Genomic DNA, 14,769 nt, shown 5'->3' with positions numbered 1-14,769 from the left:
CTTATTCTATTCTTTCATGAACCAGTCCGTTCGTCTCTCTCCCTGCTGCCGATCGGTTGAACAGCGTAAAATCCCTTTGACGTGAAGGAACGAAAATCAGGAAGTGTTTGCGTGTTTCCTTCGTCCCCCTTTTAACCATTTCTTGTTTTTTCCTAGTGCGTTCTGAATGTGGTGTCATAGAGTAGTGTAGTGTAGTGTATATTAAAATATTAAAAAGAATTAATGTTATGAAGATTGAAGTAAGGAGGACAACTTCGGATTCTGGAAGGTCCCGATGACTAGCATGTGGATCCATACCAGAAGAAGATTATCCTTTATTTTTCACTAAATATAATAAGAAGATACATGACTGGAGCACTTATTCCATGATAATTAAAACATATTTCTAAAATACTTATGAACATCTACAGAATTAACATTAATATGGATCACATAATATAATAAATTGTAGGAATAGGTGTAATGATAATTAAAAAACATATTAATTGTTTCTCTTGAGTGAGAGATTAGATTTTGTATACTGTTCTTTTCCTTATGTTTTATGTAACAACGATTTTGAAAATAAAACGTTATTCGTATTTCATGCTCTTTTTATAAATTTAGCTATTTGGCATAAATAAATAATACAAAAATGATTATTTTGTCAAATGAAATATTTTTTCTTAGGAAAAAATCCAGATGCTAATAACATAATGTGTAGAATGTAAGACTTTTCTTTTAAAATAAAGAAAATTAAAATCGAATGATTAGGAGCGAAGTTATAAGGGGTTAAGCGAACGACGACTCATCATTTCCTCCCTCCTCAACCTCCAGTCGCGGGTCTGACATGTCTACCATCACTTTTCTCCTTCCCTACCTTATAAGGAACAAAATGATACCATCTACAATACTCTACAATACCTAGAAGGATGGTAAACATTTGGTTCCAAGTAATAACCGGTGGCCACAAGACTGTTCAACTGGTCACCGTTCTTCAGATATTGATAAAAAAAAGTTCGGATTTTGGGATATTTAAGAAGTCTTATGTCGGGAACCGTAAGTCATAGAGAGATGATATTTTGCGAATTTTTCAATTTTGAGCATGTGTCTTCGTAAAACAACATATCGTAGAACGTTTTAAGAGAACTCTTAAACAAAACATGTAGAATAAATTTAGTACTGAAGGAAATTATAAATGGATAGATATATTACAAGAATTGTTTAATGAGTATAATAATAAAATGGTATAAAGCCTGTAGAAGATAATAAGAAAATTTAATTCTTTCTAAGATTGTTCTGGCAAGGCTCTTGGACCATTCTCAACTGGTTATTATTTTAATTTAAGGTCACAAAATAGATTCCATGTTCATTCTCATTTCTTCATTGAAGTCAAAAGGGTAGATCTACGACTTTCAATGTTAAATCAACATAATTAGGAAGTCTACCGTAGTTTCACAATGACAATGAAACGGATATATACATTATAAACCTTAGCCATTATGCCAACCGTATAACTAACTAACTAACTAAACCAACTCTATGGCCTATGGAACCCAGAGGTTCAATGCCGCGTTCATAAAAGCTCTCCACTGACTTCTATCCTTAGCTAACTGCATCCAATTTCTACTTTGTATTCCAATCTCTGCGAGATCTATCTTAATATTGTCCTCTCATCTGCGCCTACGTCTTCCTAATGGTCGTTTTCCGATTGGTCTTCCAGTCAAGACTTTGAAAGCGTTTCTACTTTCTTCCATTCTAGCTACATGACCCGCCCACCTAAGCCTCCTAGACTTGACGACCCTAACAATGTTGGGTAAACCATATAAATTATGTAGTTCCTCGTTATGAAGTTTCCACCATTCCCCATTCCCGTTCCTCTTGGGTCCGAATATTCGTCTCAGGATCTTGTTCTCAAATATTTTCAGTCTATGTTCTTCCCTCAGAGTAAGTGACCATGTTTTGCAGCCGTACAAAACAACAGGCATGATTATCGTTTTCTATATTTTAAGCTTCAAATTCCTCGACAGAATTCGCGACGACAAGAGATTTTGAACCGATGTCAACCGTATAACTCGATCTTTAACAGATTATTCAACAGAACAATATTTTATATTACGTCAAACGCTTTATCTACGCCACTATTGAGACCATCGGAAATTTGGAAATTATAAACAACTGGATGTCATTCCAAACACTTCAAAACGTTAGTTGCAACATTGATTCGAAGTTATGTACGTATTTTCCTGGTCACAGCCACTTCATAGGCTAAGAGATAAGTAATCTTTCACATCAATGCAACAAAGCAATCAGTGAAAATGCTTGCGTTATATTTGTTGTACTCTATGTGATAACACTTGAATTGGAGACAGAGTTCTACATAGTTGAAGGTCAGTAAAGGGAAAATGACAGAAATCCGAAAATTCATTTATTTAGGTAAGTGACATTTATATTCGTTTTCAGATATAAAAGGTGTAGAATGATTAAACTCTCCTTTACCGTTTACAATATAGATAAAGAAGCTACCATATTTTCAGAGCATGAAATCGGGTCATTTTTAAAAATAAAATTACAACTAAATGATACGAAGTTAAGAAGACATGACAAATATTAGCAGTTTACGAGACCAAATCTTGTGCTAGAACAGCTAAAATAAGCAGGCACGCACCAGAATTTTGTTCCGGCACATAAATACTGTCGGAACTAAGTTACTGTGCGACATTTGCCTCTTCGCAATATTTGGACATCTTGTGTAGTTTATTATTATTTGTGTTACATTTTTGGTTTGTCTACCTGGAAATCTCTGTTGTCAGTAATACAGTTAAATCAGCAGCGGTTTTGCTTGGGGGAAAGGTAGGAAAAGAAAGATCTTCCGATAAAAGTGTAATTTCACGTTTTTCATTGTTACATTATATATATAAAATTCAGGTGGACCTTATCTTGATACACCTTGTAAATTTTAAACAAATTGATAAGAAATCTTCACATTTTGTACCATGTAAATATCAGCAGTGTTAAATTGTTTAGTAGCTATACCTTGTGACACCACAAGGTTAATAGTGCTGCCAACCCAACATAAAGTTTTTTGTTGCTTATTAAAGTATGTAGGTTATTAAATATTTCAAATTTGCGTATATATAAAATGAAAACTTAATACTACATTTATTATTCAGCGTATCATAAGCATCGTAAAACAAATAAATTTTTAGAGGTTTATATAACAGTAATAACGCAAGCGAGACGGACAGGATAATACACATTCAACGTACCTTAATGTAGAATACTAAGGTCATCATATGACGTAAATCGAACAATTAGAAACAAAGTTATAAACAATTGAAAATATGACTCATTTTCAAAGGATTTTACTTTCGAAAAGTGTTTAGGTAAGTGTCACATCCGATTACGTGACGTAGTTTTCAATAGACATAAAGATTATAATAATACCATTTATACAAATTCCATTCGAGAGTTAGGTATAAAAATTGTAAAATTTGGTATATTGCTTAAAATACCGTATTTGTGGAAACTTTTTAAAACAATTTTTGATTTACTTTGCTTCTATAAGGTTACAACAAGACACTATTTGTAAGTGTAATTACAAGTTGTCGGAATTAAATATTTTTAAGTAGTGTTACAAACTTGAACCATTTTCAACATATCTCCAGAATGTTTAAGATATCAAATTAGTGTATACTGCATTGTGATGTTCACACCTATTGAGAACCATCTATGAAGGGGTTACTTATCTAAGCAATTTTTCAAAATAAAGGCTTTTGAGAAAAGTCAATTTTTAACTTTTTTGCTATTCATTCGAAATTTATTATATCATTTTTATAATACTAGCTACTAAAGTACTTTCAACGTGCATTGCCCTGTCCGTCTCACATGCGTTAGTACTGAAGTACAAACCACCAAAATTTGATGTTTTTGATGCTGTAACGTCCTCAGTTTGTAAACCCTGAATAATAAATGTAAAATTGTAAGTTTTTTTTAACATGTAGATTTGAAATCTGTAATAACCTGACATAGTGCCTTTTGAAAAATGAAAGCAACTTTTTGTTGGATTGGAGACACTGTTAACATTGTCCTACTATCACAAGTATGACAAACAATGTCCTTCTGCCCATATTTGTAAGGTACACAATTTCAGTGTTTTTTGCCCATTAGTTTTAAAGTTACAAGTGCGTATCAAGATAAATGATCTACTCTGTATATGAGCGGCTCAAGAAAGGACAATGATAAGCGCCACTTCCGGTAAAATTGAGTTATTAGCTGGAGTATGTTGGGATCGGACCACAATGTAGGTGATCTAATTTCGAAAATATAACTGCAGAGGCAAAGGAAGCTTGTTAGGTATGTGATTACATTGCAATGCTTGGGAATGTTGAACTTCCTTTCACAGTTTACTCGAAAGTTAGAAAATGATACTTAGCTCGAGGCGCACACATATATTGCGCTCCTTTGAGGCCCAACTGACACCACTGAATGCAATTGCTCCAAAGTATGAGTAGTATGAAGGCAGAATATCGGAAAAACTTTGTAACAAGTTGAATTATCTACCAGTCATTAGTACCCATTTAAAGGTATAATTTTCAAAAATCTCCTGATTCCCCTAGAGTGCTTACCCCGCTAACCCGCCTTGAACCCTCCTTTAGTAGCGTTTAAGATATCAACTCATATCTTCGTTACTACACATCCTAACTGGTTCATTCTTTCTTTCTTGCCCCTTTTTTATTCCTAAAATTTCGTTTTACAAATACGGCCCAGCAAGATTTTTACCTTGGAGTAATTGTTGAGGAGATATTTTCAAAAATTCGTTGAAAACATCTGCACGCACTATGTTTCCCGGGCCGACAACGCCAGTAGGGCGTGAGCTAATCCGAACTAATTGGAACCCTGTTCGGATTACGTGATTGTTCGGATTAGCCGGAATAACAGTAAAATTGAGGGTTGAAGCGGGTGAACGGGTCTATTGTGTTGTAATGCATAGCGTATAGTATTTCAAAACACATTTTCTGACTACAGTATACTGCACTAGAAAAATGTTTAAAATGTTGAAAAAAAACTTGTGCCTTTGTTTTTCCACGTACAGTATTTACAGTAGCTACAAATCTTTCCACTAGGAGTATTTTATCTTTGTATAGTTCACTCTGCATCTTTATTTTGTTTTCTACAAAACCATGCACCCATTCTCATCTTTTTAGTTATTCATTTTCTAAAACTGTGTATTTTCGCCACAATAAATAAATAAGTAAAACGTTCCTTCCGGACCTGTTCGGATTAACCGGATGTTCTGGTTAAACGTGTTGGGATTACCGTAACTCCACTGTAATAGAAATGCTCGTAATGCAGTACTATTCTTGAGCATATAATATTCTTTCAAAAGTAGACAGATGTAAGTAGGTTTATTCCCCTGGAATATTTCATTGTACTACCAGTTTTGACAGTTCATATTCCATTCCACTTCCAGTTTTGGTTCGGGGGAAATTTCCCCTAACCCTTGTAACTTTTCCATGATCCGCCATCTATGGTCCCATGTATTCCGAACTGAAAACAACCAACAATTGTGAAATTTATGTTATTTATGAATCAACTGCATATGTTAATGTAATTAACAGTTCTCATAGCATCACAAACTTCCCAACCATTACTGTACATATAAGTAATTTTTGTTTACGCTTATTATTTTGAGTTGTCGATCAATATAGATATTTACCATAATAACAATCTCTTAGTCTTTGTAAATGAAACAAGTCTACATATTAACAATGCAATTACTTTTTCCAACTATTTTAACTCAATAAAATCCTACATAATTAAACGTGTAAGTTCACTTGAAAAAGGCACGAAGTCCTCATTCATGAAAGTTTTCGGAAGAGACTTTCGAAGATGTTGATTTCACACAAGTAACACTTGTGTTTGATGGAAGTTTTCTCATACATATAGTTAAACTTGACGGATAGATCAACGTGAGGTGAGATAGTAAAGAAATATTGTGAATATGTAACATTTAACTATGGACAAAATGTACTTCTGGTATTTGATGATTTGATAAATATCCGGACCACTCGACACCAAAATAATAAAGAGTAATAGTGGAGAGCAGCAAAGAAAACCTCTTGTGATATTCGGTGTGACGCCAACACCTACAGTAATTCATGATGATTAACCTCGCTGTTGATGTACCCATTAAACACTCACCAATACTAGACGCTATTTGTAGCACGTAATCTTAGAAATAACACAAAATATTATTATTATTATTATTATTATTATTAATAATAATAATAATAATAATAATAATAATAATAATAATAATAATAATAATAATAATAATAATAATAACTCTGTGGGTTATGGAACCCGGAGGTTCAATGCCGCGTTCACAAAAGCTCTCCACTGACTTCTATTATTAGCCAACTGGATCTAGTTTCTATTTTGTATTCCTACTTCTGCAAGATCCACCTTAATATTGTCCTTCCATCAGCGCCTAGGTCTTCCTAATGGTCGTTTTCCGATTGGTCTTCCAGTCAAGACTTTGAAAGCGTTTCTACTTTCTTCCATCCTAGCTACATGACCTGCGCATCTGAGCCTCCTAGACTTGGCGACCTTAACAATGTTTGGTAAACCGTATAAATTATGTAGTTCCTCGTTATGAAGTTTAAACTATTCCCCATTCCCGTTCCTCTTGGGTCCGAATATTCGTCTAAGGATCTTGTTCTCAAATACTTTCAGTCTATGTTTTTCCCTCAGAGTAATCGACCATGTTTCGCAACCATACAGAACAACAGGCATGATTATCGTTTTATATATTTTAAGCTTCAAATTCCCTCGACAGAATTCACGACGGCAAGAAGTTCTGAACCGAATAGTAACACGAATTCCCTGCTTTTACTCGACATTTAATTTCTTCGTGAATAAGGTTTTTGTCTGTTAATATTGATCCTACGTATTTGAAATTATCCACTTTATGAAAAGTATTCTTTAATATTTTAACGCATCCATAATTTGCCGTATTACGGTCCCGACGCACTTCCATGTATTTAGTTTTCTCTGCATTTACTTCTAAACCCATGTCCCTGCAAGCGTTTAATAAGACCTCTGCATTTCTTCTTTTGTTCTCCTATCATCCCCTAATAAATTTATATAATCAGCATACGCCATAATCTGGTGAACACCGTTCAACTCTAGGCCCTGGTTGCTATCTTTGATTTCCTATAGTGTATTCCAGGACAAAGTTGAATACTACTATATATATATATATATATATATATATATATATATATATATATATATATATATATATATATATATATATATATATTCTTCTAAAAAATTCATATATATATATATATATATGTATGTATGTATGTATGTATGTATGTATGTACAGGGGTAAAAGTGGATGTGAAAAGGTGGGGGGACAGCATGTAGCGGCATGACGCACGCCGTACCCCTGCCTGCCGTACGCCTGATATATATATGGTGATAGATATATACAGGGTGTTCATTTATTATGTAGCTAAAATCCACGGGTGAAATGCTCACACCTAAACAATCAAAAAGTTCACATGAACATAGGGCAAAAAACACGTTGTTTCAAAGTTACGGAATGCCGAAATCGAGAAAATTGTAACTATAGTCTGCCTAGCTCGAAAACTGAGAGATATCAACGGCGGTTAAAGACATATTAGAGGAACTAGTACCCTGTCTATCTAAATAACCATGTTTCTGAGTTGAGACGTATCGGCGGAACGGATTTTATAGAGGGAGCTGTGGTATAGTTTCCGCTCTTACTCCCCTCTCTCTACACATTAGATGAAGATCTTCCAACTCTTTTTCTCACAGCCATCTATCTCGGGCAATTATTTTCCACGTTACGTTGCAGTGTTTATCGATTTCGTCACGCCACCTTATACGAAGACTTTTTGCTTTAGCCAACGTTTGTTAATTTCTTTTCCCGGTATACTTAAATACAGTGGAGTCTCGTTAATTCGAACTTGGATAAATCGAAATATTGGATAATTCGAACAGAAGTCCATTCCCCTTGAAAACTGTATTGAAAACAATAGTAAAAAATCGTGAATAAATCGAACTTTTGAACCTATGTTTTGGATAATTGGAAGTAAATACAGTTGAAAATTTTTAATGTTGGACAGATGTACAGTTTTAATGTGTTTCCAGTTATTCAGATGCAGCCATAGGGAAGAGTAACACAAAAGATAAATAGAAAATCTATGTAATGATAAAGATGAAGGTGAATTGGGGAAGAAGTAGAGATAGAGAACGTGTGCCAATCTCATCTTGTTTCAGAATTGATTGAAAATTTAAGATGAATTATTGATAAAGTCAACCAAATGTTATTGATATCGTATTCCATGCAGTACATGCAGTCCATGCAGTTCAAGATTTATTGATCGTACAAAAACAATCAAATTTAAGCAAATGAGGTTTACGACTTCTTAAAAGGAGAACAGAATATTCAAATTGTTACTGGTGTTTAATTGTTTGGGCTATTCAATGTATGTCGTAGTGTTGTACGTAAATACATTTTTCATTGTACATGTAGTTTGAATAATGTGGAGTCAATGTCGTTTGTTAGTTTGCAGTATTCGATCACGCAAATAATAAGCTGCTTTAAAGATAAAGTCTACATCATATGAATATGTTTTTGATGCACAGTACTTTGGTTTGTTTGTTGTTATATAAGTGAAAATGAATGTTGTTGGATAATTCGAATTTTGGATAATTCGAACTTTTTTCGTGTCCCCTTGGACTTCGAATTAAAAAGAGTCCACTGTATACCGCAAGACGGAGTTACTAAGCAGTGGATGTAAGGAATTTTAAAGAAAATCGCATGCAGCTTACTTACAAACTTAATCATTTAGAACACTGTATTTTAAACATATAATAGCTAGATATATAAGGTAACATTCGTGCAAGTGCATTAGTAAACATTCAGTATGATCATGATCATTGAAATATAAACTTTGGTGCAAAGTAACTCGATAAGTGAGGATACTTTGCGCCACATACAAAAAAGTGTGTTCAAATTACGAACATAATGTTTCTGTTCAATATTTTCCCCCCCCCCAGTATTTATACATTTTACTTCCTACACAAAGCTGCATGCAGTCTACCAATATTGATATTAAAATGATGGTACCGGTATCAGTACTTAGAATGAATTATCGATATTTGTAAAGAAAATTATGTATTTTCTGGTACTGGCACAGGCTGATAGTTTAGCATATGTCCCATAAAAATGCCAACTCAGGAACAAAAACAAGATCCGCTTGTCGTGGTTGCTCTTTATGCCCGAGAATATCATCCCAACCGTAATCAGTGGAAGATTTACGGGGTTTGGGGCTTTCAGGCTGAGGCCTACCCAAATTGCAAGATTATTTTTAAAAAATCTAATGCTAGTTATGCGTATAAGCTTCATGTTCGCCAAAAAGTCTAGTGATTTCTTAAAAAAAAAAAAAAAAACTATCTGAGAGAAGCCCTTTGCAAAGTATTTTTCTGGATCCGTCAATGTTCGTGATTTATTTTCGAACAAGAAATTAATTCCAACATCTACCTAAATAGGAAATTTACCTAAAATTAGAAGGCAGGAGGTACAGTAATAATAATTTCCTATCTTATAGGTTACTTTCGACAGGTGCAAAGTAACCTTGAAACCGCATTCTCCCAGTTTTATTTTTTTCTATGTCTTTAAAACGTCTCACACTTCAATTTTAACTATTGCTTCAAAGTCCCATTATACATAGTAGTATTCTACGAAACTGACTTAAATTTGACGGAAATTCTTGTAGGAGATACCTTTCAAATTTTGACGGCCTTTACAGTGACTGCTTTCCATACTTCAACAACAAAAAACCCTCCGGGTAATTAGAATTGATGTTAACCGCCAACATTATAGCCAAAATACAGTTAAATGTTCTAGCTTACGGTGGCAGTTCAAACTTTCTCTTTACAGTTTATGGGTTTACCGAGAGAGGACTGTGCAACTCTTTTCATATTTTGTGCAACGTTACGAGTGAAGTGCAAATTAATCGCGTCTTCCGGTACGTTTCTGATTCCATATTTACAACTTCAACGATTAATTTGTTTGCGAAGTTGTTTTGTTGAACATCACTTTCGTCTTTTGTATATTCATTTTCAACCCATTTTCCTCGCTCTTCAAAGCACTTATCATACATTGCACATATACGTTGTAGTTTGCAAAGAGAGCGATAGTAAAGTGTGTTAGATGTTTCCCTTTAAATTTATCCTTTCGTTGCTCCAATTCAGAAATCGAAACACTTAATCCTAGATTACTACTGCGCGTAAAATTTACGAGCATCTGCTATGTTTTTCCTCACCCTCTCCCCATAGCCGCATACACTTTCGCTGCCAGCAGTACTTTCACTGATTAGTTGGTTCTGTGACGACATAATGGAAAGTTGAGTATGTTACCGTTTTATTTGTTTTGTTGTTTGCCATGTGTATATTTTATATATCTGTGTATGAATGTTTATCCTAGATTAATACCGTAAGCAAAATTTACATACATCTCTTGTTTGCTGCCATGATTAATTAACTCTTTGTACTAAAATTAATTTTAGGATCCATAACCACATAAATATTATACTTACGTAATTAAAGATATTGCAAAAGTAATTCTTAATTCACAAGTAAAATAACACGTGTACGTAAACTTTACATATCGGCAGCAATAGTGGGATAGGAAAACATGATAGTAATCTAGGATTAAGTTCGTCAAAAAATCTGGGAGAAATAGTATCACCCTGGCGTATCTCTCTCTTAATCCTTAGTCTTTCTACAGCCAAACAGTTGGATATTTCCTATAGCTTCTTTATAAATATTACATATAACTTTTATATAAGTTTCTTCGACACCATTTGATTCAACAGTGTAAATAACAGGAGGGTCTTCACGCAATCGAATTTTTTTTTCATAGTCAATGAACACAATATAATAGTAATTCTTGCTTATTTAACCATTCTATCAATTTTCTGACCACTTGAACATGATATACTGTGCTGTCACACATCTAAATGCAGCCTGTTTCTTGGTTAGGCGAGAGTACAATTTATCTAATAGGAGCATCAGTGCTGTCATATATAATATATTAATCTAGGGAAGAAGAAAATCTAGATAGATTTATAGAATAAGTCTATAAATCCATAGGTAAAATTTGTGTCACTTTTTATGCATCATATGAGCATGACACTTCTCCACTTCTAGAAAACTCAATCAGTTGGTAATTATTTTGTATAAAGATGTATTTTGAATTTTCCTGTTCAATGTCAGTTTACTTTCCTACGTCTAATAGCTTTGTCTCCTGGTATCTTTCCTCGTTTCATGCTTCTTAATGTGAAATTCAACGTTCTCTTGCAGCACTGGAGTATCTTTCGTTCCTCATTCTCGTTTTCTTTCACTTCCGATTCATCGTTTGAATGTAATTTAGTGCTGAATAGCTAAATCATCTTCAATATTTCTTCACGATTTTTAGTGATTGTGTCGTCTTCTCTTTTAAGCTCATCGAATTACTTCAGTCCACTGCTTAGGCTCTGCTTTGCTCTCGTAAGGTCCATGTTATATTCAATTGTTTTTTGCATGAGGTTGCTGCTAAACTTCTTATATCTTATGTAACGAATTTCTATATATTTTTTGCAAAGTTCCACATTACTATTTTAGGTGTCGCATTGTCATTATTATTCTTGTTTCGTTCGTCACATATCGTGATTTTGGAGATTTTCTTCCCATATTTCTTTCTAGTAATACTTTCTACCTTTGTAGTTGTATCCATCAGAATGTTTATGGTCTTCTCGTGTGTACATGCCCTTTCCGAGTGCAACAAGACACTTTTTCAGTTTCAGCGAACTACGTTACGCTGCTGTTGAAGAGTCTTCCTTTCTACATAAGTTCCTGTCGTCCCAGAAGCGTTCTGATATTTAGAGGTGAAGTTTACACCAAACAATTCGATTGTTACTTCCTATGGTTAAGTTCTTCAGAATATTTCAGTTCTCAACTATGTATCTTCTATTTGACATACTATAATCAATTTTACTTGTCCTTCCACTTGCGTGTCACCATATCCAATTTTTATGGGACTTTTCTTAGAGGGAATTCATAATGTAAATATTCTCAGTTTCGGTGAATTCTACTAACAAGGAAAGTACTTGGGCTCGAACGCGTGAATATGCACAAAAAGGAAACTATGTGTAATGTTAGCACCCCGGAAGCAAACAGTGATGTCTGTTTTTCTGCAAAATGCTGTAAACGTCTGCAAGAATAGGACAAAGTGGAGCAGGTGAAATAACTACATGACGTCTATAGAGTCTGACCCCGGACCATTTTTGCGGAAACGGATTGGGTGGATGGAAAAATTGGCGAATATGTATCCCGTTATTTTTAGGAGCACACAGTTTGAATGAAAAAGATGTGTTCCAGGGTGCCCAGGAGGATCTCAGACAAGATCCAACCAAAATTTTCAAATAATAAGGGGGATCAAGTGGTATAACGTTGGAAAGGTATTGTGAAAAGAAAGAATATAAAACATCCCGAGGCTCTACGCACACCCTGTACAAAATGGTAGACGGGCAAACTGTCAACACAGTTGTCATGAAAGTGTCTGTGACCACCATTTTGCATACGGTGCGCATACAGACTAGGAACTTCCTAATGTAGTAGTGGACGCAAATGTGAGCGGAAAGATGACGAAAGAACATCTTACCAAGTTCTTTTTTTTTTCTTTCTCGGTATTAAGTCCACCCTTATCTGACAACGATATATCACTTGTACTGTGTGACACTTGTTCGGAACACAAGAATGAACATATCGTCCGGGATGCCTGTGTAGGAAAATATGTCGATATGAAGCTAATGTCACCAAAAACTACAAAATGTGCTCAACCTTTGGACGTATATTTCTTTCGGCAATAAAAATTGAACGCTAAACGAATTACTGACTACGTCCAGTTCCATTCTAGAGTACTGCAGTCGAATTTACATGATCGTTTTTTTCTCCTGAAATTACATTCAGTCATCTACAGTCAGTTCTCGATGGACTATGGACCAATACTTCGTTACCCATAGCAGAAAGCTTGTTATGACAATGGTGAACCTGTGCAAGCTTTCAAAAGTGTAATCAATTTGGCTTTCTATATGGACATTACAGAGTGTCCGGTGTTGACATGTGACAAATGTTCTTTTGTTACCAGTGTGTTCTATAATCTTCCGTACTACTTTGATCATTTATTGACAATCCTCACGTGCACTTACAGTTACGCCACGTTTTCTACGTGCGCCTCCTACTGTGACCTCTCGTGGAGGTTCCTAACATCTTACAGACAAACGAACATCGCCATTTGCTTGAAGGTAAGGGGTAGGGGACTTTCGTTTCATCTTGTTTCTTTTCACAATACCTTTCCAACGATCTACTACTTGTAGTGCTCTCAAACGGGTCAGGTCAACTCGGTTCGGGTCAGTCGGGTCAGCTCGGGTCGGGTTATCGGGTCGGGTCGGTCAGGTTGTCGGGTAGGGTCAGTTCACTTTGGTCAACTGAGTTTAGGTTGAGCTTAAACTCGGCTGGAGTCGAAAGCTGCTGTTTTTCACTAGCTACCTAATTAAAAATAGCAATTTTCAATTGATTTTATAGAAACCATAAATCTATTTTGAACACTTGCAGCTAGTGTTTTTATGGTAAATGCTTATTTTTGTACTTGTGTGTACTCTAATTTTTAAATGTGGAAGATTGATTTTACCAATCGACTGTAATATTAATATCTACGCCAATATGGAGTCTAGATTTAGAACATCGTTTCCCAACTGGTGTGAAGCGAGGAAATGAAAACAAAATTCTTAATTATATAGCAACCAAATTGCAAGACAGGAAATATGTGTATTTGAATTTCACATTATTATGAACCTCTGCAATGGAAAAAAATACAGTAATTGTAATATATTATTGTACCACATAGATTGTATTTCGAAAACAGAATTTTATTAATGTTGAAAAAATGTATTTATTATCATTGTTATGACCATTGTTGCTTCTTTATTGTTACAGCTTATTTCGTAACTTGAAATTTTAAAATCTCATTCTATCCTTTCGACAAAGAAACGCTCATACAAATAACCGCCATCTGTTTTAAAAGTACAAGAGATTTGTTTGTCGTTCGTTATTTAGTGATCTTCCTTAGTGAAATGTTGGATACAGTCTTCGAAAAAGAAAGTGTATTTTTAAAAGACTGAGTCCTATATTTCATTGGAATTGCTTTCTATTTTTGAATTTGAATGGAAAATAAGCATAATGCCTTACGATGGAGGAAAATCAGTGATCGAGCTTTATTTTCTGTGACACAGTGTTGCCACAGTCCTAGCTCTGGAGCGGGCTGAAAAACAGTACCAAATTGGAACAAAAAGGGCTGAATTCATTATTTTATACCAGTGTAATACATGGCTCTATAACACGAAACTAAAAGAGGTACAGTTCTAGAAAATTCCCCCTCCTCTTCCAAGAGTACAAATCAAGAAACTACTCTTTTTTAAAAATTACTTTTCAAAGACATCCAAAAAGTAGGGCCCCGAAAAACCGTGGAAATAAATGAAACTTTTCTCAGATTTAGGAAATATAACACAGGCCGCAAATTAAAAGGGAAAAGGCAGTGGCGGATCTACCTAAGTAGTAGGTAAAAACGGGGGCCAGGCAGAACCCAGGCTATGATAAGTAGTTATATCATGAGTTTACTATAAACTTTCAAAAATATATATGTAATAGCTT

At 34.7% G+C, this 14,769-nt stretch overlaps 1 protein-coding gene across 1 annotated transcript in view; it reads left to right on the top strand.

Moving 5' to 3' along the window:
- Positions 1 to 2,210: 2,210 nt before the first annotated feature.
- Positions 2,211 to 14,769, top strand: part of LOC145666469 (alpha-galactosidase MYORG-like) — a 103,252-nt gene continuing 90,693 nt past the window's right edge. The window contains exon 1 of the mRNA XM_081733710.1: positions 2,211 to 2,412. Coding sequence (XP_081589836.1) covers positions 2,382 to 2,412 — 31 coding nt within the window. The 5' untranslated portion in view covers positions 2,211 to 2,381. The remainder of the gene's footprint in view (positions 2,413 to 14,769) is intronic.

Source organism: Thermobia domestica, chromosome 12 (assembly GCF_964235325.1).
Source record: "Thermobia domestica chromosome 12, izTheDome1.hap1.1, whole genome shotgun sequence".
In the NCBI taxonomy this organism is placed as follows: domain Eukaryota; kingdom Metazoa; phylum Arthropoda; class Insecta; order Zygentoma; family Lepismatidae; genus Thermobia; species Thermobia domestica.
The sequence above is the reverse complement of the archived record's forward strand: the minus strand, read 5'-3'. Positions and strand labels throughout refer to the sequence as shown.